General features: G+C 29.6%; 1 protein-coding gene across 1 annotated transcript in view; it reads right to left on the bottom strand.

Moving 5' to 3' along the window:
• Positions 1-1764: 1764 nt before the first annotated feature.
• LOC145319269 (protein limb expression 1 homolog) overlaps positions 1765-26104 on the bottom strand; it is a 31745-nt gene continuing 7405 nt past the window's right edge. Inside the window, exons 4-11 of the mRNA XM_080161292.1 lie at positions 21633-21734; positions 21259-21344; positions 20946-21029; positions 20496-20579; positions 13112-13215; positions 12720-12787; positions 3056-3128; positions 1765-2666 (exon numbers count right to left, since the gene is read on the bottom strand). Of these exons, the coding sequence (XP_080017418.1) occupies positions 2597-2666; positions 3056-3128; positions 12720-12787; positions 13112-13215; positions 20496-20579; positions 20946-21029; positions 21259-21344; positions 21633-21734 (671 nt within the window). The 3' untranslated portion in view covers positions 1765-2596. The remainder of the gene's footprint in view (positions 2667-3055; positions 3129-12719; positions 12788-13111; positions 13216-20495; positions 20580-20945; positions 21030-21258; positions 21345-21632; positions 21735-26104) is intronic.

The following is a 26104-nucleotide window of genomic DNA, read 5'->3' as shown; positions in this document are numbered from 1 at the left end:
TTTGAAAGGAAGTATAAATCTGTCAACTTTACAATAAGTATGTGCTCCGCTTTTAACTTACAAACAAGGATAACATTATACAGTGGCGTGCACAACGATTTGCAAAGGAGAGTATTTATTGAGGGCAGAAAAAAATAAGATAGACCTCCTAAACTTTAATGATAATTTGAAAATTACTTAAAAGAAAGAAAAATAATTTGTGTTATTTATTCTTCAATTAAATATTTCTTCAAGAAAAATGCATTTTGATAAAGAATGTTCAAAACAAAGCTTGATTTAAGAAAATTTAAAAATAAATAAAAATTACATCTAAAACATATATTTTAATGTAAATTTTAGAGTTGCTCCACTTTTTTAAAAATGGCTTTTTTCCTTCTTATCTTGACATCTAATCTTTAATTTAGTGTTATCTACACCTTCACCCCCCCCCCCCCCCATCTTTTTTATACCCCTTCTTACTACCTGTTCTTTTTATAATAATTAGTAACTTTGTAATTAAAGTTTTTTACAGCTATTACAAATTCTACCCTCTCATGAACTTATGGGTAAATATTTTAAACAGTTTTTTTGGGTTATGCTTCTTAATCAGGAATGGTTTTTACACAAAATACCAGTGGATTTTAATTGCCTAATTTTTAAAAATAGTATTTTTGGTGTAAAACTATAATTTGTTATTTTGTTGTATTATCTACATATCTATAAGAATGACAAATAGTTATAAATTGATCATTTTTATCAAGCTATGTCAATATCTCATTAAAGCATCAAGAGAGTCAATGTCCCACCCCCCTCAATTATTTTGAAATACAAGGATGGCAAGGACTCATCGATGCTTTACAAATCAGTCGGTGAGACAAACAAAAAAATCAGCTAACTTAAATTTTAGAGATATTTTGCTTGTATAGAACTATTTCATTATGTTTGAAATCAATTGGACAATTCCAATATGTCTAAAATACTTAATAAATTGCTAATTTCAGTAGGCTTGTTATTGAAAATCAAAAAGGGGTTGCGTTTTGTCCATTTTTAAATTAAACGGGATTTTAACAAGTGTACCCTTGTTGCAAATGAATGTTGGCATGCTTGCATGATGACAGTGACTTTTAAAATAATGTCATCAAGCACAAAAATCAGTGTTGCATAATAGTGGGAAACAGTTATGATACATAAATCATTCAAGATATTGAAAAATGAATAATAAACTACAAATGTAAGCATACAAGGTTTTCTGTAAATTAAGAGCAAAATAAATGCTATTCAAAACAGTTTTAGGTTTTTAATAAACATTTCACTTCAATTCTATAGTTCATCTAAAGAGACATCATACTTCTTTTAAGTTGCTTTACTCTAAAAGGGACTGAAATATCTCTATATAAAAGTATCTTTCTGACTATAGCAAATATGTGTCTAACCTCTGAACTGTAAAGGAGTACAGCAAAGCTTCTCATTGGTAGGTTTATAACTAAATTGTTGTAGGGTTAATTTAAACCAAAAATGTAGAGTTGGAACCCACCCCCCCACCCCCCCCCCTCCTTTCCTCAAGTGCTATCAAGTTTAATCGAGATCTTAAGCTTAAGACAAAAAAAAACTTACTTCTTTATGCAATAAGAAATGTATGGATTTGTAAAAGTTACTCTATGTTAGTAACATCTCCGCGCCCTGCTCTGGAATTTCCGAATACCCAAAAAATAATGGATGTCCAAACAATGCAATCAACAAACCTTCGAAAATAGCGTTCAGAAAACGTTTGTAAACAACGTCATATTCAAGACATTAGAAAATATATTTCATTGGAACACTTAGTAGTTAGATTTATGTTCATTGATTTTCATTGCTATGGTAATATTTTTTTTAATTGTTTAAATACATAAACACCTTAATATAAGCCTTTATTACTTCTTTGAAATGATAATACCTTTATTTTTTCATGAAACAAAAATTTTATATAAAAATTGTACATATTTTGGTCTAATTTTGGTAACAAATATTACAATACAATATAATACAGAGAGTTTAAATAAGAACTGGCAGACATATAATTGGATATCAAGTACCTACTATGGTGAAATAAATTTTACAATTTTGAAGCATATTTTCATTTTACAAGTTTTACAAATTTTAAGGTTAAAAGGCAAGGGGAAATAAATAGATAGACCCAGATTTTAAGATTCGCAATTTCAAATAATTTATAATGATTAAAACTTATATAAATAAAATATTGTTTTAGATTTTGTGTATAATAAATTAAATATTGTTCAATTAATTCAAAACTAAGGATAATAATGTCCATAAATAGCTTAGCAGTAGTAGAAATAATATTTTATCAATTTTTAATTTGAAACACAATCTAAAAGTTAAAAAATAACGAAAATTCACTATAATCTTTAATACAAATGCAGTTATTATAACTGACTCCAATATGTCCTATTTTATAAATGGATGAACAAAATTGGAGACAAATAAATATTTCAAAAATTTATATAAAATAACTGCCCAATATTGTTCATAGAAATGTATCACAACTAATAATCACAGCAATAACAATATAGATTACAAATAAAATTTTGATTTTACAACTTTCAATTTTATTTTTGTGTTATTTTAGATTTCTTTCTGATATTTGAGACAGAGCCAGGGTTAGAACATCCTTCTTTTCTTTGGGAAATCTGAAACCAAACATAATGTTATTTATAATTATAAAGGCCTCTCACACACTAAGCAGAAGCATACAGAAACTTCTGTTGCGACAAGGTAAAACTTATGGGGGTATGGTTTTCAGTGCTCGGTAAGCACAAAGCACCTTGATGGAACGCACCAATTTAGCTGACCTTAATAATGGATATATTATACAATATATACGTGGATATTATTACAGGGTAAAAATTGCCGTCAATTTAGAAAATCGTGTATTGAACGTTTCGTTTATCCATTATGTGAGAAGGGGATGGAGTAATGGTGGTGGAAATGGGAATCGTTATTTTAACCACCTTCGAGTTTCACTTTTTAGAGAACATGAAAATCTGGTGTGATATCCAAGTAATAATAAATCCATTACCTTAATTCTTCTCCTCTTTTCCTGAGTGCTTCGAGTTCATTTTCTGCACGAATGAATTCTTGGTCAATAGTTCCTGAAATTTAAGATAATAATGTTGGTAAAGATCTCCTTAACGGCTGGGCATGGTAAATCATAATTATTACCAGAAAGTCAACATTTTCTCGTCATTTCAATAAAAAAAATAAAAGTGATTTAACGTTTCTTAGAAAAGTCTTATAAAAATCTTGTAAGTGGCTGTTTATCATTTTCAAGTAGCGCATTTTATATCCAGTGTAAAGTACTTGATATTAAACTTTTAATATCTATGTAAAACTTTATTATCAGTGTTTAAAATCTTTATGAACAACTTTATGAACATTTAAGATTTTTAAAAAAGGGGCGTAGCTCATTTTTATAAATTATAAGTTTATATCTGGTCTAAAAACGTTAATAATCTATAGATTCTTAGATATTTTAATGCTCTGAAAGTCTTTCTTTGTCTACTAACAGTAATTTTAATGGGCTACCTATCTAATATATAAATATATATTGAATTGTTTATAGTGCCTGTTAAAAATTGAAAATCTTATTTATCTAGCTTCTTTCTTTTTTGCCGAACTTTCTTATCTTACTTAATAACTGCAACTTTAAGCAAATAACTTGAGCTCAAATATCTTAAAAACATATACAGGATATGTGTGTTCCATGAAAAATAGATCCAGTGCAGCGGTTACCGGAGAATAAAGTATCAGACAGACACACATCCTTTCTTTGTTTTATGATTATCTTTCTTTTTAAAAAATCTAATGCTAAAACCAGGAAGTTAATCCAGAAATGCTTTGAAAATGTTTTTCGCAAGAAAATTATGATTTTTCCCAAAGATAGCAGCGCCGTTAACAAGAAAAATATATCTAAGGTTTAAAAAGATAATGCTCGAACTAACAAAACTGATATTAATTTTATGATTTTTTATTTTAATATTCGTTGAAAATTGTCTGTAATACGATACTAGACATTTTTATCAGTATGGCTAAGAACGTTGTCGAAGCAATACTGAAAAAATAATTCCTAACTCTTTGGTGCATACTCCTAATTATCAGAGGCCGGTTTTAGCCCCGGGTGAACCCAATAAACTTTTATGATTACTGAGGTGTTTTTATGCAAAGGCTAAATTGGCGCTACCCAGCCATTCACTAGAAATTGCGTAGATAGGAAATTGCTATTAAATGTGCTTGTTTCCAGAAGGAAGGAGACAATTAAATTTAACTAGTCTCCAAAGTTTTATAGTAACGGTTTGCTTAACAACTTTGGGGACTTTTATTGAAGTTTGATTCAAACATTTCAAACATTTATTTTAATGTACAGAATAGGGAATATTGTGTATTAACATTGGTGATGTACATCAATTTATCGGCCATTGTCTTATCTCTTTAGATATCTGGTTTGTCTCATGGTATTATAATTTTATTTAATGAAACAGATTAAATTCCCTAATTCTAAATGAAGGAACAATCCGACAAATGATAATTTAGAAAATGTCCAAAGCTGCCTAAAATTGACCCTAATCGCAACAGAATTAAAATTTGATCACACTTTTAAAAGATATAAAACTCCAAGAAGTGATATGACATTGGACTGTAAACTACACTGGTACCTAAGTTTCATAACCACGTTACCTTATTCATTGACTCAAAAACTTTTGGCGAGTTTTGATTGGTTGGTTGCAAACTAGAATGTGTTCAATTTTTACCAATAAGTTAAATCTACAGAAGGGGTAATATTGTTAAAATGTAATTAAGAAAAAAGTCATGAAGATGTGATAGGTCCTTTTCAATTAAAATATCTAATGACTTAGATTGTCCGCGTTTTGTTATGACTTGTCTATGGAATGATTGCAATTTTTCAAGCATTGCATTAAACATTAAAGTTGCGTTGTAGTTCCTTCATAGATATTATTTAATCTTAAACCTAAACATTCTGTTAACTGGTGTCACATTTAAACACAATGAAACAGCTTTAAACCTGACTTGTACACAAATTAAGCTATCTAGAAAATTTTTAACTGATCGGTTAAGCAGTTTTCAAGATCTTATTGGGCAAACAACCAACTTTATGTATAGGGTAATTAGAACCTAGCAAAAATGGCCGAAAAATAAGGAAGTACCACTAAACTATTTTTTAAATTGTGCATTCTTTCTACCCTCCTTTGACTTGCATATGTTGTATGCCAATATCTGGGGCAGACTTGGGGTAAAAGAGAAATAATTAGAAACCATTTGATTTTACGACCTTTGTATGATCTCAAATATCTGGACGATAATCAATTTTTCTGCTTCTAAATCCTATATATTTTATTTATAGAAACAAATTTAGGAATTAGTAAAAGTTGGGTAATTACCCCTTACTACCCTGTATAACTTATGATTAACACCTTCGCAAATCAACGCACATATGATACATATATTTATAAAAACACAGCAGGAATCTAAAGGGATAAAACAATGGCCGATAAATTGATGTACATCCGCAATGATTATACACAAAATTATCCCTTCTTTAGATTTAACTTAGTTGTTGAAAATGTTGGACACACAACTTAATTAATAAAACAAACAATCAAAATTTAGAAAAGTCCCCAAAACTGTTGAGCTAACGAAAAAGAAAACGTTATTATAATACATTTGGGATTAGTTTAATAAACAGCCCAATGTCTCATCTCTCCCTGAAACACAGAGTGTTTTATATATAAGTTATAAAAAAGACAAAAAAAATAAGAATAAAGATTTGATTTTAAATTTTTAATTTTTTAAAAATTTTACGTATACTATGTCTAACTACTGTACCACCACCACCCCCTTTTTCCCTACTTGTTTTCAGTTTATTTCAAAATAATGGAGAGTGGGAGGGGGGAGTAATTTCTGTGCTCCCTAGGCACATGGTGGATATTGCCATAAATAATTAATGGAAGAAAAGAAATACACCCTGTAAAAATAAGTACAATAGGTGTAAAAATAGTGCAATATTTTTGCATTTTCTTTATGTGTGTTAAATATATGGTAAAATGATTATTATGAATAATTATATATGTACATAAGTAGTACAACCCAGGGATCCAAAGGGATAAGACAATGTTCTATATATTGATGTATTTCCCTATTTCTGATACACAAAATTAATCCTTCTATAGATTACAATTTGTGTTTTAAAGGTTTGGACACCAATAAACCAACCAACCAATAAAAAGTCCCCAGAAGTTCAGTGTTAAAAAAAATCCCTATGTTCCCTTCTCCCTGATTACAACCCACTGTTAAAATACAAAACAAGGATGACAACATCCATAAAAGCAAAGCTTAACATATAAAAAGGTAAGACAAACGAACATTAACATATAAAGAGGAGCACATTATTCATTCTAAGGTAAGTATTATTTTTATCCTTATAGATAAGACAATGGACTATAAATTGCTATACATCCCAGGTTATGATAAACAAAATTTAAGGGTTTATATATATACTTGTTAAACTTTGGGTACCAGTATAATTTACAGTCCTGTGTCCCCTCCCTCCCTGCATATATGAGCAAAACAGTGCATTTAAAAAATTTTTGTGTGTTTTAAATATATATTTTAAAGTCATTTTAAATGAAAATATACTGCAATTGTATCATTTAAAAAGTGTTTACATGTAATATAATAATATACAAAGAAATTTTATATTAAGTAATTTCTGCATTTTAATAAATAAAGTGTAATTCAAATTTCGAGATTTTAAAAGAACAAGGATGAAAATATCCATAGAAGAGTTATTCAATATAGAAATAATTAAGATGTTAGTTTTCCTAGCATGCTAAAAATATACAAGATTCATAAAGATTACTTAATCATTTCAACTAAGAAAATCAATAAACCACCGATAATTGCAACAAAAAAAGGAGAAAAATCATTATTCAGATGAGTTTGCAGATTTTTTTGAGTTGTAATAAAACTTTGGGTTGATAAAAAAAGACCATAAAAGAGAAATCAGAATATTTCTTTGAAATTGAATTAACCATTCTATCCCCTCTCCCCACAAAAGTTGAATGATTTATAACAAAATCTGAATAAAAAAAGGTCAATAATTGGTTGGTAGAGTTTTAGGGTTTTTTCTTCATCCTATATATTTCTTCTTTTTTTGGTGGGGGGGGGGGGGGTGGCAGCATACCCGTTAAGTAAAATGAACACTAGAACACTGTAGTGAAATTGCAATAAAATAAACAATTCACCTACGCCAATTTCAATATATTTACTCGAAATACAAAACTGCTAAATTAATTTTGGATTTGACTAAAACAAAGCCATGATTTTTTTGCTAGTTTTTTAAAATAGCAGCATTCCTACTAATGCATTTTTTTAAAAAAACTCAGAAGCCGTAATAAACGTCCTTTCGCAGTAGGAAACATTGCGTTGAAAGCTGTCCGTTTACATTTTTATTAACCAGTAGTCTTCCTAAAATGCTTATTGAATCAAAGAGAAGATATGTAACTCCTTATCTAGCTTTATTTATCTACATTTTCTTCCTTTTTTGTACATAAATTTAAAATATTTTGCCAAAAATTGCACATCGTTTGCATTAACGGACAAACTCAAAGTGCAATGTATTGCAATATTGATTTTTCATTTACCAAAAAATAGTAATGAAACAGTTTATTTACAAAATAGCGGTTACGCTCCTAGAGGCGTCTTGGGGCACCTAAAGGAGGAGGGTATTCGACCTTCCACTTTCAATTATAGTTTTTAAAAGTAAAAGTTAAATTTTGGGGTGTTATATTTTTCCAGGGGCGCTTTTTCTTGTAAGGTTGGAGGTAACATACTCTAAAATACTCATAAACTTTCCTTGGACCTATGAACAACTTTATTGCAAAGGAGAACTATATCGTTTTAGCGGTTAGCGAGATCCTTCTCTTCACATAGACAGTTAAACACACAACCATCTTGATACTTTATTACTTGTATAATATAATAGATGTGATAACACTAGCATTAACTTTAATTGACTTCGGGTTTGTTTTAAAATTATCAAAAAAAACACTTATATCAACTAATTTTGCTTTACATATATAATGAGAAATAGTTTATACTGATTGACTTTAGAACCAGTCTTTATATTGACTTTGAGTGTTTTATGCATCCACAAATTGACAAGTGGGTGACGAGATTCAAAATTGGCAGCAGCTGTCTTCTTCTTTATGTTTCCTCATTGGCAAATTCAAAGAGCGCAGCTACATTATAGTTAAAATCTTCGTCATGCCGTATATTCTACCAAACCATATAGCAAAACTGCCTGTAATCTTATCGTCTATGTATCAATTTTACTTATCTAAAAAACTAACTTCTTATGAACATAAGTGTACTTTTTTTATAAGTTAATAATTAATTTTATTTTTAGGGTGATATTACTTATTAGAAGCAAAGTAATACTCTATTAAATTGAATATTTCTTCCGGCTGTAAGAATAGATAGGTGGGAAACGTAAATTTCTCTGATGTTATAGAAGATACACTACTAAAAGTTGTGAAAATATTGTAAAATGGGTAACTAATCGTCAAATTACTTAATCCGTTACACATTTTGTGAAGCTCAATGAACATTAAATTTCCAATTTCATCTACAACGATTAATTAGCTTCTATTTAACTTAATTTTCCTTCCATTAGATTGATAGTTCTAATAATTTTCTTGGCGTTCTCCTTTTAATACTGATGGATATCAACAACCTTGTTTATAAAGTAAAATGTATTAATTTTTCATTTGTATATATTAAGAATTAGTCAAGCTCTTTTTGTTTAGAACTCGACTGTAGCCCCAAGAAATGATAAATTATCTGGAATTTAATTTCATTCTGTTCATTACTTATATGTGTTGTGCTTTTTAAACTTTTTATATGCACTTTTGGTAGACTTATTGTTATTACAAAAATTATTACAAGCAAAAGCTCCTCTATAATTCAAATCTCAGTCCGTCTGTTAAGCTATGTTAAAGGAGAAACAAGATTTTCTAGACTTCTATTAAAGATATAAATCTATGTTTTTATCTATTAATGGATATAAAATATACTGGATATTGTGACAGTGCAAAATTCATCAATTTAGGTTGCTAACACGGACATAGTTTATTGGTAAGTTAGTTCATCGAGAGGGAAAGGAGGGGATGGGGTAAAGGAGGTAGATGAGGTGGGGGTCGTTATTTTAGCCAACTGCAAGTTTTACTTTATCAGAGTACATGAAAACCTGGTGCAACATCAAAGTAATAATATATCGATCGAAATATTATTCCCATTAAAAAGCCTAAAACCCTTCCTGTTTTTTCCCCAATCGATTTATCCGTTAACGAGATCTGATGGAACACACATCAACTCACATTTAGAAATTTTAGGATTATAGGTGCAAAATCTAAATGAGTAAAGATAAAAATATTTAGGAAGGTGAAATTTTCTACTTATTGTGCAGTTAATTGTTCGGGTGCATTTAAACACAGATAGAGAGTATAGTTCTGTAAAATATTATAATTTAATGCAGGATAGAAAGAAATGGGTAATCCTAAATTACCCTTCATCAAATTAAGTAACAGAATGAAAAAAAATTCACCCCCAAACAAATGAATTGTCTTTTCTTTTTTAAAAAAATGATGGGTCGACTATATCAATCACCCCCCTCCCTTCATACTGATCTTATGTACTCCTAGAGGCCCCTAAGTGTATAGAGCTTTCTTCAGTGATCTTGAGGGATAAGACAATGGACAATAAATATATGTACAGCCACAATGATGATAAACAAAAGTAGAAATAGATTGGAAAGTAGTTATTAAAAGTACACTAAGAGCACAAAGAAGTACTTATAAAAAAAAACTGGGAACCAGTATGAATTTTAGTCCAATGTCCCCTCCCTTCCTTGTTTCTCCCCATTGTTGTCCCTCTCCCTGAGTTATTTAGTACTACTACAATTCTAATAAAGTCTGAATCTTAATCTAAACACTTTTTTCATAGTCAGGGAGGGGACAATAATTGAGTTAGTTTTGTTTTTTATCACTCAGGAATAGGTTGAATGTCAAGTAATTGTTCATTGTCTTATCCATTAAGATCCCTGGTTATTGAGTTGCTAATAAAGTTCTAATCTTAATCTTGACCCCTTTTTTCACTACTCACGAATTTCACCTATTCTTTAACTAACATTGGGCTATAAATAAGATTTTAAATATGTAGGTATATATGTTAAGAAAATGGAACTGGCTAAAATAGAGGGATCTTAAGGGATAAGACAATGCAATGGACGATAAATTGGTGATCATCCTTAATAATGATTAACAAAATTACCAGTTCTGTAAATATAAATTATTGGTTGAAAAGACTGGACACTGCTAACTCGAATCAATCAATCCAGTTTTTTAAACAGTACAAAATGTTTCTAAACCAATTAATGAGTTTTTTACTTTTGTGTTTGTTTAATTAAGTAATAATTTACATCACATGTCCTCTCCCTCCCTTAAAACTTCTAGCTTCCTTACTTTTCCATTGTCCTAACTCAAAAAAGTTAATTTAAGATATTAAAAATGTAAATTGAAAAGATTACTGGTGATTTAAGACTTACGGTCCAAAAGAGAAATATTGTTATTGAAATTGAATTTTGCAGGATTAGACTCGCAAAATTAGTAGCGAAGCTCCTATTTCAGTTTAGAGTTTACGTCTTTGCCTTATTTACTAAGTATATTTGCGATAACTTTTATTTAATGAAATCTTCCAATTTTTAACATGTACAAAACGGCCTGCTTAATTGCTTCAAGATCCATGTCAGATCTATATAGGAAATAAATGTCTATAAACGAGCTCAAGTTTTCCAAGGAATATTTGTTTAAAACTCATAGTGCTCCAATAATCCATAATAAACTCTCATTGCCCAGAACGATAAGACCCATTATTTTACTTTATTAAAAATAAATTCCTTTTTTTAATTTCATGTTGCTATTTACCTTATATCAATGTATTTAATTTCTAATCATAAAAAAGAAAATTTAAATTTTTAAAATAATAAATGTAAGAAAACTCTGTTTTAAAAGAATTCGATTGTGGCGACACTTTGTGTGTTCAAATATTAAACTAAAATTGTAATCATCATCATTAACCCTTTGGTGATGGTAATGTAAAGAAAAAATATAATTTTAAAAATCTTTTTAAAATCATTTAGATTATTAAATATTTACTTTCTTTTAGATAGTAATGCCGGGTGGGGAAAATAGATTTATTGAGAAATAGATATGCATATAGAAAACTAGCCAATAGGGAGATAATTATATCGAGCCAACTCTAGTAATTACATAAATGAATGTTTTTGTGTTAAGCAAAAGATCTTTAAAACAGAAAGAAAAAAAAGAGAATATGCAAAAATGTCAAAAAATCTATATAAATCTCTAAAATAAAAGCTGTCTTTCTTCATGAGCAGCCCACAAATAACATTTCCTCAATGCGTGATACAGACTCACTGACTGTCTCACGAAAGAACGGACAAAGTGAATCATTGAGTAGGATATAAAATAAGATGCACTTCAATGCATGAATTAATCCTTGTCATAGCAAGCTGTAAGCTCTAGGTGCTAAAACATATATTTCTTCTAAGGCGCTTCTTTTCAAGGAGTTTTTACCCAATGGTTGCTGGTCGTTTAATAAATTTTAGAAAATACAAAAATAATTTGGAACTAAATAATCAAACTCATTGCAAATGAGAAAGTACCCATAGTTTTATAGCCAACGAATAAGATAATGTCGTCACGAAACTTTAAGTACTAGTAATATTTACACTCAAAAGGATATTATTTACCATCCTTTTAAAATGAATTTAGGGATGTATAATATTGATAAAAAGCTTAATTGCAATGTCTGGCACCAAAGTACAAAAACTTTTTAATTGCTTACTTTTGATGCTTCAGACATTTTACTTTCTAGTGTTCAGACCTTACAAGTTGAACTGAGTTATATTTACTGAGTTTAAATATTGTTCAACTTTAGTTGTTTGGATTTATTATTAGCAAAGCCTTTCTACAACTTGAGTCGGTCTGTCAGTACGTCCTTAGCGCTTGTCAAACCATGTTAGAGTAATCCTATCGATTTCAACCATACTAATTTCATCATTATCATTACGCACATATTTTAAGAAAAAAAAACTTATATTCTTTGAGATAGCTTACTAAATGATAAGCAAACATATTGTGTTTAAATCAGTCAAAAAAAGAGAGTAATTTTATGTTAATTATTCATTGAGATGAAGGCACTAAATATCAAGAAATGAGAGAACTTCTTATGTAAATCATATACTCAAAATAAGTAATTTAAAGAAGCACAGCACCAAACCTCTAATATTTTGAAATGAATTAAAAATAAAGTAGGTCTAGTTTTCCAAATGTTTTGAAATGTTTGGTTATATTTAGTACAGTATAGCCCACCAAGAGGGCAGAGTAAGTAAAGACATAAAGAAAAAACAACTTCCTCCCTTTTTTCAATTTATTTTCAAACTAAGAGAGGAGGAGTATCAGTGATTAAAATGCACTTTTGTGTGAAAGCACCATCTTTTTCTTAATTCAAAGTGCCATTTACAGAAATCACATACCAACCAATAAAAAGTAATCGAAAGAAAAGCTGCAGTACTTAAAATTGTTTCCTACCTGGATTTTCTTTTTCTCTGGCAATCCAATCAATAGCCATGGCCGCTCTCATATCATCATCTATTCTCCTAAACAATAATATTTGTTAGTTTTGCCGTTTTAGTGATATTTAGCAACATTGATTTTTTTCCTTCTATAAAAAAGAGGGTTGTCTCGCTATATGTACCATGAGATCTCTCATTTTTCAGGATATCTTCGATTTTGATAATGTAAGGCTCTTCATAGATCCAGGACAGGTTTTTATCCATGTATTATGCTCTTATTTATTATTGATACTAGCGCTAAATAACTATACCTGTGTGTATAATACAGAACAACTTCTTGCTTGAAACATTCCCTTTTTAAAATTGATACTAGCGCCATCTGTTGATATAATTCTGAACCAACTATACCTGTGCGTGTAATGTTGAACAACTTCTTGCTTGGAACATTCCCTCTCTCGCATGGCCTTAAGAGATCCATTCCAATGTAGCAGATGAAATACATTCATTACCTCCTAAATACAAAAAAAAATTTAATTTGATAAACTTTAATTCCTAGATATTTGTGGATTTTAGGTTTAAATTTATCATGATATCATTATTAGTACAATGTTCTTTGATTTTGCTTTCAATGTACAATAATTTCTATAATGTCAACGTAAACAGAAGACAAACAGCTAGAATGTCAGCTAAAACCACTTACTTTAAATGCTACATAGTCGACAAAATTTGTTAATATTATTTTGAGGTGGTTTATGGTTTTATAGAACTCTATGCAAATAGCTGCAAATATTAAAATGCGATTTTATAGTCATTAGTTTGACCACTGAACAAGATAAGCAAATAATAAATATAAAATTAGCAACGTGTAAACCCTTAATATAAAATTTTGGTTAGGCTATACATCAAAATTGCACTGAAGAATTCCAGAGATGAAAGTATATGTAAAACTACAAATTGAATGAAGAGAAGATACTCTCTTACTTATTTTGTCTGTTTGTCTCTTACCTCCACCTGTTCGTACTAAGGGTAAATGTGATTTACTCGGTTGCTAGATATTTTTGTGAAGATTCTCCTAAAAAAAATCCTGTGTTTCATATGGATGTTGTTATCGTTTACAACGAAAATACATTATCAAATGAATATTTTATGAAACAAAGAAGATCTATGTTATAATAGCAGTATCCCTTAGGATAGGTTAATATGAATATAAAAAAGCCCCGTCATGATAGTACCCAGTGAGCATAGGGCGATGCAGGTGCTTGGAATATGTTATACCAAGAATTTTAAGCGAATAATAATTTCGTTGGTTTATTCAAGGTTGAGTAATGGTTAAGATAAAAAAAATACAATAAAACTAATAATTAACTGAGATTTTGGGGAATAAATGGTAGTAAATTAAAAACTATTAATACGAAGTTGTATAACTTGTCTATAAGCAAATTCAAATACTGATCAATAAATAAAATTTAAAAGAAAATACTAAATTGTGTATTTACACTTAAACTTAATTATTATAAAATTAAGTTTCTTACAGTTACCTACGCTTGTATCCCTAATAAATGGTACACGCAATGCATACTAGAAGGAAAAAAGTGTCTACTGTTTTTTAATCTATTTAGAATATTATATATGCCTTTTAATCTATTTAAGAGTAAGTGTATTAGCGTCTGTCCGTCTGTTTATAACTAACACACATTCACGAGTTACTTTGGTAAACATACGCCCTTAGCCGCTAAGAAAGTATATGGGGGGGGGGGGGGTGAATGGGGTGACGACCCTAATCCATAATTTTTCAAAACAGATTTTTAAGATGGACACCCTCAAATATTTTGGGTGAAAATTAGCCTTCCCCCCCCCCCCCCCCTACTCAAAAGAAAAAACTCTGAAAACCCCTTCCTACTCTTAATTTTTTAAAATGAGGTAAGATTATATCAATTACTTAATTCTAGTTTATATTTTAATTAAGTGTCTTTATAATCACTTTACTTAATAAATTAGGTAAGTGGTTATTTTGATAACATGTTGTTGCTACGCTACTTATGGTTACGATTGTCCTCATGTTTTGCTTTGTAATAAGCTAAGTGTGCTTGTGTAGTAGTTGATTTAATATTTTTCAATAAGAATGTTTCAAATTGATTTTACATGCTATTAAACCCAATGTTATATAGCAAGGTGTACCAAATATGTAGACATCAAAGCTACAGTAAAATAGTATCTAAAAAAAAACAGTTAACAGTCTCTTGTAACAGTATCTTATTGCTCATAATCTAATTAAAGTTGTTATAACTGAAAAAAAAACTTAACCATTTTTTGGATTTTTGAATATTTCTAGCTTTATAATAATTGGGTTCAAATGAGATTTTAAAATGAGGTTAGAGGTGTAATTTTTTCTTTAGGCTTAACACCTGGAGAACGCTTACACCCTACCTTACCTATGGTAAATCACAAACACCATATTAGATAAAACTGTGAAGGTTACTGACTGACTGCTTGCAAGTTTAAAAAGGCAATATAAAGTCAAACAAGGATGACAACATCCATAAGTAGCGAAGCACAAAAATTATGTATAAGATTTTAAAGATTAGTTGTCAAAAACATGTATATTAGGGAAAAATCACGAAACCTTTCCAAATATTTGTTTTTAATTTTTTAATACTTATACATCAGTACTATGACTAACAGACTGACGGTCAAAGTAAATTGGATGATCAAAACAACGGGAAATTTAATTTTGATATTTTTAATTTAAAAAATTTTGAAATTGGACCATAAACACCAAAGATATCAGGAAAAATGAGAAAAATATAAAAATAGCCAAAAACCTGCAAAAAGGCAGTCTGACCGCCATTGATGTTTTCTTGAAAAGACAGGAAATTTAATTTTGATATCTATAACTGACAAAATTTTGGAAATCGGACCATAAACACCAAAAGTATGGATAAAAATGTGAAAAATACAAAAATAGCCTAAAACCTGCTAAAAGGCAGTCTGACCGTCATTTTTTTTATGAAAAGACAGGAAATTTTATTTTGATATCAAAAACTGAAAAAATTTTGGAAATTGGACCATAAACACCAAAGATATGGAGAAAAATGTGAAAAATACAAAAATAGCCCAAAACCTGCTTAAAGGCAGTCTGACCGTCATTTTTTTTATGAAAAGACAGAAAATTTTATTTTGATATCAAAAACTGAAAAAATTTTGGAAATTGGACTATAAACACCAAAGATATGGAGAAAAATGTGAAAAATACAAAAATAGCCTAAAACCTGCTAAAAAGCGGTCCAACCGCCATTGATGTTTAATAGTTAATTGGGCTCCTTAATAATGGGAATGTTGTCAAAAAATTTCAGCCTTTTATCATTTATAGGAGCCGAGAAAATCACGTTTCCCCCAAACTAAGACAGACGGACATACGGACATACAGACAGACGGACATTTCAAATTATAGAGTAGTTTCGCTACTAAAAAACAACTATTCTATAAAACCTTGAATAAGATAAACATCTATATTCTGATAGTGTTGTAAGTTATACCTTGTGAATTTATCTTAATACCATACAGTAACAATTACTTAGAGTCACTATCTAACTCTTTTTAAGAAATACCCTTTCCAAAAAAAATATTGTTTAACAGTATAGCTTTGAAACCGATTAATATCCGATGGATTAGATTCGGTTCTCATCTATACTGAAAAATTGTATCGTATTACAGACAATTTTCCACGAATAATAAAATAAAGATCATAAAATCAATACCAGTCTTATCAGACCGGACTTTCGGCCCCTTGAGGCTAACTAAACTATTTATATCATATAGTTTTCAATTTTAATATTCGTGGAAAGTCTATAATACGATGCAATAAAGAACTATTAAGTTTTTTAGTACAAACTAAAATTTCATTCTGCTGCTTTAACAAAAACATTTTTATTTATAAGAAGTTCCAGTAATGCAATTTTTAATTAGATTCGCTTATATTTTTTATTTAGAATTTTTTTAACCTATTGTGAAGCGAACCTCCTTTTTAATCATACTAGCGGCTACGCCCCCTAGAGGCCTCTAGGGGCACTTGAGGAGAAATTTTTTTTTTTTTTGGGGAGGGAGGGGAGTAGACCCCTCCTCATTTTTAATTTTGGTTAAAAAAATTTAAAAAAAAAAATTCGGGGGGGGGGGGGATTTTTTATTTTATGGGGGGTTGGGGGTGTCTCACCCCCCAAGAAAATAGATATAAACCTTCCCGGGACCTATGAGAAGCTACCCTGTTAAGGAGAACCCGATCGGTTCAGCGGTTAGCGAGATCCTTCGGTACAGAGACACAGACACACAAACACACACACAGACATTGTTACTTTAGTATAAGGATAACTAACGAACAAGGTTAATCAACTCCATTACGAGCACAAAATGAATTAGGAATATAACATATGAAAACCTTTCGATAAGCGATGCATCATATTAAAGAGGTTAAAAAACTATTACTAAATTGCAAAGGAAAGTAATCTTGATGTCAAGATAAGATATAACATTAACATTTTTTTTAAAGAAGGTGTATCAACTTTTTTTTTTAAAGCTAGCCGGTTCTTTTAGTAAGTAGTAGATGTAAAATTTTTCATAGAATTTAGATGTGCAATCGGTTTTTTAGTAGACCTCTTATTTTTTAAGTAATTTAAGTTTTTTAAAAAAAGATTAAGTCGATTTTAAGGTACTAAAACGCAACAAAAAAAAGGAAGAAAATGTCCATTATGTACAAAAATAGTAAGATCTTTAATTTGACACCTTACTTTTTGAATTTTGTCAGGTAATTATTGAAAAAATTGATTTTTTTAAACCCACGAGAATAAAAACTTTGAACTTAATTTTATCATTTCACAGGTAAAAAAATATGGGTTCATATATACCTTTAGAATCAGAAAAATATTACGAATCCATTGTAAGCAAAGTTGAAAAAAAGTAAAAAAAATAAAAAATAAACAAATGGCCAATTATATTTTTTGTTCAGGCAACACTTTCGTCTTCCCTTTTTTACCCCCTCTTTACCCCCTTCCCATTTTTATACTCAATTCAAGAATTAAGACGTTGCCTGTATAATATAATATGATATTTTCATATAATTCCTTTTATTGTAGTTTATATACTATATTGTAAACTTTTTATTTCAATTTTGCTTAGATTGGATTTGTAATACTTTTCTCATTCTAACAGTATATATAATGCCTATTTCTTATGCCTGGGGAATGAAAAAAATAAGTTCAAAGTTTTTATTCTCGTGGGTTTAAAAAAATCGATTTTTTCAATAATTACCTGACAGAATTGAAAAAGTAAGGTGTCAAATTAAAGATCTTACTATTTTTGTTCATAATGGCCATTTTCTTTCTTTTTTTTGTTTCATTTTAGTACCTTAAAATCGAATAAATTTTTTTTTTTTAAACTTAAATTACTTAAAAAATAAGAGGTCTACAAAAAAAACCGATTGCATATCTGAATTCTATGAAAAATTTTACATCTACTACTTACTAAAGGAACCGGCTAGCTATAAAAAAAAAGTTGATACACCTTCTTTAGAATTAAGATATGAGGTATTTTCTATGCCTCTATGGGGGTGAAGCCTCTAGTGGCCTAAAAAATATCAAGGCATTTTTTCCATAGACTTATTATTAAAATTAGTCACAGAGAAGCTGCGCTAAAAACGAAATTGGCATCTACGTTTAAAACTTCAACTTTTTGCTTATATCTAAAATTCAGTTTGCGTTGGGGGTTGGAAAAAAGCCTCAAATGTCTATGGTTGATACAATTGACTCAAAGAAACAAAAATTACAATCAATTGAAAGTAATAAAACCGGCCCTGTAAATCATATTTTCCAAAAATAGGGATTAGACGATTGGCGATAAATCAATGTACCCATCCAATTGTGATAAAAAAAAAACATTTCTTACATAGATTTAAATCATTGGTTGCATTTTTTAGTTTCGAACCAACCAATCGAAATTCAATAAAAAGTACCCAAAAATTTTTAACAAACTTTGGGTACCAGTGTACTTTACAATGTACCATCCCTTCTTTGGAAAATCGGAGAACTATATAACCACTATCCAAAAAGTTTGCGTGGTGTGCAACTTTTTAGAGACCTCATTGTCCGGACATTAACAATTGTTTCTCAACACTTTTTATTCCTTCGCACAGATAAAGACAAAAAATATCAACAACAACAGGTTTCACTTATAAAATTAATGTGATGTCTGTTTGTGTCTGTATTGAAGGATCTCGTTAACCTCTCATTAGATAGGGGTTTTCTTTTACAGTGCAGCTTCTTATCGGTTCAGTAAAGGCCAAAATATTTTGAGAATGAGTACCTTAACAAGAGAAAATACACCCCCTTCAAAAACCTATCTAGGTTTTTTATCTACATTGTTTATTTGTGTATACTTATCCCAATACCATATGCCTTAAAAACGGCTGTGCAGCGTACGTGTTTGATTGATTGATTATTCTAAGCTTCATTTATGGATCATTACTATTCTTTAAACGCGCCACGTAAATCAGAAATAAAGAGTTATAAATAAATTAAACACAAAGATTGGAGAGAATAGGGGGGCGGGGGTCAAGTCAACCCTATACTTAGGCAGTAAATTTAGGGAGGGATATTTACTTTTCTATTTACGATATCGCTTGGCGGGGTGGAGGTTCAATACCCCAAAATAGTTATAAACCTCTCTTGGACCTATAAAATCTTACTGAACTAACTCTATCAACAGAAAAACACCCAGACATCCTATTACTATATAATAATACTAATAAATTTTACAGGCTATTGTCCGCTCCCTCCCTCTTAAACAAATTTGCTTATTTTTTAATAAATCAGGTTATCAGACAAAAAAAATAACTTAAATGTATGTTAGATATATCCCTGGCAATAGTTGATATTTGAAAATACAAAGTCACTATACATTTGTACGTACTGAATATTTTATACTTGTCTATCCAGGTTTATCAAACAAGAATGATTTCATATAGAAATTAAAACAAGCGAAGACATGATGTAGGGCCAACTAAAGGACAATTAATCCTATGAATTTTACCCAATTCAATTTCTTTTTCTTTTACTAATTACACAATGTCTAACATGTATCTATACGCATATACATATCATATGAAACTTTGTCCGTCTGTCTGTCCCAAATATTAAATAAAGACATTTCTCGTATTCATTCGAATCCGGTGGATAGGAACCGGTTCTCATCCATACGAAAAAAACTATGTCCAGGATCGTATTATATCCAGTTTTCTACGAATATAGAAATGTACAATCATAAGATTAAAACTAGTTTTTTTAGCCGGTGCCTTCGGCACCACGGGGCTAAAAAAAACTAGTTTTAATCTTATAATTGTACATTCTATATCCGCGGAAAGCCGTTTATAATACGATACGAGAAATAACTATTCTTACCTTATATTCTAGAATAGTTTTGCCCAAATAATTTCTAACATGTTACTATGTCTGACCGTCTGTCTGTCTGTCCCATAATATTAAATACAGATTATTCTAACCATATATTCTAGAATAGTTTTGCCTAAATTAATTTCTAGCATGTATCTGTACGCATCTATTCAATATGATACTATGTCTGTCCGTCTGTCTGTCTGTCCCAAATATCATATAAATATAATAATTCTTACCTTATATTCTAGAATAGTTTTGCCCAAATAAATTTCTACCATAAATCTATACGCATCTATTCCAAATAATACTATGTCTGCCAGTCTGTCTGTCTCAAATAAAGCTATATTTCTTACCTTATATTCTAAAATAGTTTTGCCCAAATTAATTTCTAGCATATATCTATAAGCATCAATTCCAGCTTTGCTACCAGCTTTAACCTAAAGTAAAAACATTATGAAAAATTTATGAAATAATTGTGAAAAGAAAAGATTTTGTATCAGGAATCGTTTCAGAAAAGTTTTTTTACAATTCAATGAAGTCCCTTCAATCAAGATTTGAATGCTACGTATAAGAGAATTTGCTTATGAAATTTAGGGGCGAATTTATTTTAGTATAAAAATGCCAATATTTAAATAGCATGTTATAGTTTTAAACATGTCCTAGGGTCACCATCATACCTGAGTGCCAATATTTAAATAGCATGTGATAGTTTTAAACATGTCGTAGGGTCACCATCATACCTGAGTGCCAATATTTAAATAGCATGTGATAGTTTTAAACATGTCGTTGGATCACTATCATACCTGAGTTTCTGAGTTTTCTGCTTCTGTAATTAATTTCTTTATCATTGATTCTGTTATTATTCTGGAGGGCTGTTCATTATATACCTAAATATTGGGGAAAAATAAATTTATTTTAAATAAAATCATCAATAGTTTAAGAACACTTGTCGATCTTTGAGTCTATAGGTCCATCCATTTATGCAATGTTACATCTGACTAACTGTTAAGCTTTCCATATATTTATCTGTATTTATGCCTATTATCTATATATATTTCAGCCTATAATCTAATGTTTCATTATGGACAAATGTCTATCTAAGCAATATTTACTCACAGAATTCATGAGTGCAATTTTAGCCGCATTTCTTCTTGCTTCTGCCCGAGTTGTACATTCTTTTATACTTCCAAAACAAGCTCCACCTATTCAAAGTAACATTAGCATTCCTATTTTTTAAAGAACTTTAATTTCTACCTTCTATTTGCCATTTTACAGTTTTCTTTCATAATGATAAGATTGGACGGATGGACGGAGGGAAGTTTTTGTAAATTCCATCTTAGGTAAAGTTAAATTTCCTAAATATTAATCCCATTTTTCTAACCAGTAAGGAGGTTTGGTAGAAGAAAAAGCCTAGTTACTTCATAGGCCAGACAGATGGACAGACAATGTAATTACAGAGCTGCTACGTTACTACAGAAACCAAACCTAACCTGGCAATGTTACATAGCAGATGTAAGGAGGCTTGTTTGAAGATACAGCTTCGTATATTAACAGAGCCCCCTGTCGCAGGTTCGAGTTCTTTTCACCAGCCTGTTTTCACAGTAACCAATCTTTATTTACAGTTTTAAATAGTATTAAGAGTCTGCATAACTTTACATTAAACCTTTTTTTTGTCTAAATTATGCTTCTAATAATAATAAATTTTTCTTACAGGCATACTGAAAAAATATATATATATATTCATTTTTCTGTCTTACTTTGCTAAAACTTTTAATTTAAAATAATTACAAAACCTTTTTTGTTCTTTAAATGATAATACGCTGCAAGCTAACTAATACAGATATTTAGTGGCAGACACCATTTACATTGAAAATATACACAAATTTAAAAAAGTACAAGAGTAAATAGCCACTATAATTCTGCTACTTAAATAATAATCAATATGTGGTCTTATATTACTCTTTGCTTTGTACATGTTAGTAAATAAATCCTAAATAAAAAATATTTGTAAAACTCGAGGAGAAAATTAAATGCTCAAAATCTGTACTGTACAAAATTGGACCATAAATTAGCCCCCAACCAAATTTAAGGTAGATTTCTAAAACATATCGGTCAAAACAATATTACATCTCAAAAAAAACTATACTAAGTTGAAATGGTACTGTGATTATAAATTCAAAACACTATTAGGAACGATACTTAAATGAAGTTGTATGATAAACACTTTTAAATGACAATCAGATAATTACTTGCCAAGTTTGCCATACAGATACAAATAGAACTGTTTTATTTAAGACAAATCTGCTCTAGAATTGATCATATCCTAAGGGCCGATAAATTTATAAACATCCTAGATCATAATCAACAAAATTACTCCTTAGATTAAATTATTGAAAAGGTTTGAAAACTATAAGTTTAGAAGCAACCAACCTACATTCAATAAGTTGTTGAGCCAACGAACAAAACTGAATAAAAAACTTTGGGCACCAGTGTAATTTACAGTCCAATGTCCGCGCCCTTCCTGGTAAAGCACACTACATTTCATGTTGTAAAAACGTCTGTTTTGACCAGCGAGGGACTGTAAATCATATTATTAACCAAACCTTTCTACGTTATGGTGGGTTGGTATATAATAGCAGTGCTCAAACATCTGTACCAATGATTTAATCTTCAGGTGGGTAATTTAAATAATTGCATGTGAACATAAATTTATTGGTTGTTGTCTTATCCCTTAAGATCCCTGCATGTAACATATTTTCTATAAAAACGTTGCTATGCTACCTTTATGGATTGTTATTCCGTCTTTTTTCTATCATTTTTAATTACTTAGAGTTGGTTAATGCAAGGAAAGCAATTTCTTATCTAAAATGTTATCTCAGCTTCTTTCAATTCAAAACTCTAAATCTTTTATTTATTTTCATTCCTCATTTAAAGCAAGAATGACAAGATCAATAAAAGCGAAGCTCAACAAATAGGAGAAAGAAAAAGAAAAATGAAAGGAAATAAGAAAAAATAGAGAAAGAAGGAATGAAAAAGATAGAAAGGAAGAGAAATGGAGAGAAATAATAATAAAAAAAAGAGAAATATAGAGGGGAAAAAAGAAAATGAAAGAAAGGGAGAGAAAAAAAGAGAATAAAATAAGGAAATAAATGGAATAAAAGAAAAAAAAAGAAGTTTTACAGTTCCTTTAAAATAATTGCATTTAATATTTATTTGTGTAGTAAAAACGGTTGCATGTTGATTTATAAAATAAATGTTGAACTTTTTTGACACCAATCATATCAACTATACAAGGATGATAACATCCACAAGTGGCGTGACAACAACAAAATAACAATATGTTTGACACATCATTTCAACTATCATTATAATAATACAATAAAAACACAAATATAAAATCTATATTTTTTTGTAATTTAAAAAAATCAAATTAACATAAATCAATTTTTCTAATTGTTTTTTTTAAACTGTTTTTATTTCCAAACATAGAGCCCCTGGATGCTAGAAGGGCAACCACTAGTTCTTTAAAAATTTAAAGGCTTAGATCAGTTAAAAAATGCAGATAAATAAAGCAAATTATACAGAATTTATTATAAAAAAAACTATGACAATACTAATAAAGCTTTTAAAACAGCTAAACACAGGACCAAAAAAAACAGATACGAACACTATGTAATAACTCTACAACCATAATTGCATACAAGTACATACATACAAATGAACTGAACTATAGAGAAGCTTCACTACAAAGCATACAAACACCATGTACCCTACAGCTATAGTTATATACAAGTACATACATACAAATGAACTGAACTATAGAGAAGCTACACTACAAAGCATACAAACACTATGTAACCCTACAGCTATAGTTATATACAAGTACATACATACAAATGAACTGAACTATAGAGAAGCTACACTACAAAGCATACAAACACCATGTACCCTACAGCTATAGTTATATACAAGGACATACATACAAATAAACTGAACTATAGAGAAGCTACACTACAAAGCATACAAACACCATGTAACCCTACAGCTATAGTTATATACAAGTACATACATACAAATGAACTAAACTATAGAGAAGCTACACTACAAAGCATACAAACACTATGTAACCCTACAGCCTTGACATCTTAATTACTACTTTTAAAAGGAACTATGCAACTCATTTTATTTAGAAGGAAATATTTCTGTACATTTTTTCAAAAATTGTCTTAATTTTGAAGAAAAAAAACATTAAATGAAAACTTTTTGGCTGCAAAGAGGACTTTTTAGGATAAGTTGTCTTTTAGAGTCTAAAACAAAACAAATATTATATAAAAACAAATTATGTTTAAAAGGTAGAAAAATGAAGACAGTCCTTTTAAAGATTAGTAAAAAGGTGAGTGAAGAAAGAAAGAAGATATGTAGCTTATTTTAACCCTAATTTCCTCCCTGCATTTAAAAACAAGGATAACAAACATTCAAAGTAGAAATCTTTTAAACAAAAGAAAAACGTTGAATTACAATGAATATAAGATATTTTTCGTCTCTTAATCATTAAACCAATTTATTTCTATATTTTTGGAAGTTTCATATACTTCCCATTATTTTGGGATAGTTTTAGGCTGTTTTTTATCACTTTAAATACACAGCCACTATGTGCTAAGTATGAAGCAACCAGAAAAAAATAAAAAGAGTCAAAGAAAGAATAAGATTATAAATTAGTGAAAAAGTTTTAAACTTCAGATAGAATTATCCAAGCTTAATTTGCATAAATTGTTGAAAATATATAATGATTGAATTGTTGTCAGTTATTCTTTTACAATTCTCCTAATTGGAAGGATATTTGATCTTATTAACAGGGTGATAAATATATATATTTATAAAACGTTTTTTTTTAATGTTTTGTTAAATTATTTTGGTAGTTTTGGTAGTTCTAGTTAAGGCTAAAAAAATTGGTTTCGAAGACATACTGAAAATTTTTTTCCTGTGATCTTAAGGTATAAAACAATTGAATGATGAATTTGTCAATCATTGATGATAAACAAATGTACTGCTTCTGCATATTAAAATCATTGGTTTAAAAGTTGGGACGCTAAATTCATAGCACAACCTAATCGAAACTCATAAAAGTCCCCAACGTAATTATCCCAACAAATGACAACCCTTACTACATATTAAAATACACAATTTAAGAGTATCAAAAACAATAAAGACCCTGTATTTTAAAACCAGATGTCCTGGTATATAAATTGAATACAAATGTCAAGAAATTTTAACGAAGATACCCGAAATAAAAAAGCCATAAAATTTGGACGTTTAATTTGGTGACATTAAGATATCATGGAGGAAGGGAAATTTGGCTGTTTATTACACTAGTCCCCAAAGTCTTTTAATAATGTTTTCTTTTTCGTTGACTTAACAACCATATTTTATTGAATTAGTATTGGTAGGTTCATTTAGTTTGAAGGTCCAAACGTTTCAACCATTAATTGTAATCTACAGAAGGGGTAATTTTCTGTATCATTATTGGGGATGACTTTAATTAATCGGCCATTGTCTTATCCCTAAAGATCCCTGTAGATTTAGCTTGATGCTGACAGTGTTTCTGCAATACTGGCAGCTTTTCAAACTAAATTATAGCAAGATTATTAAATTGATTTTAATTGTATTTTAGGTTATTTCAAATATTGTCTTTAAAATCAGGAATCTAAAGGGATATGACAATGGCCGATAAATTGATGCACATCCCCAAGGATTATACACAAAAATACACCTTTTAGATTAAAATTAGGGGTTGAAACGTTAGGACATTCAAATAAATTAACCAACCAACTGAAATTCATTATAAGTCCCCAAATTTATTAAACTAACGTTAATGATAATTTTGGGGACTATTGTAATAAACAATGTCCCCTCTCTCCTAAAGATATGGCTTGATGCTGACAGTGATATTAGAAAGATTTTA

This window comes from Acartia tonsa, chromosome 1 (genome assembly GCF_053477335.1).
Source record: "Acartia tonsa isolate MP-2025a chromosome 1, ASM5347733v1, whole genome shotgun sequence".
NCBI lineage: Eukaryota > Metazoa > Arthropoda > Copepoda > Calanoida > Acartiidae > Acartia > Acartia tonsa.
This window is presented reverse-complemented; position numbering and strand designations above follow the sequence as displayed.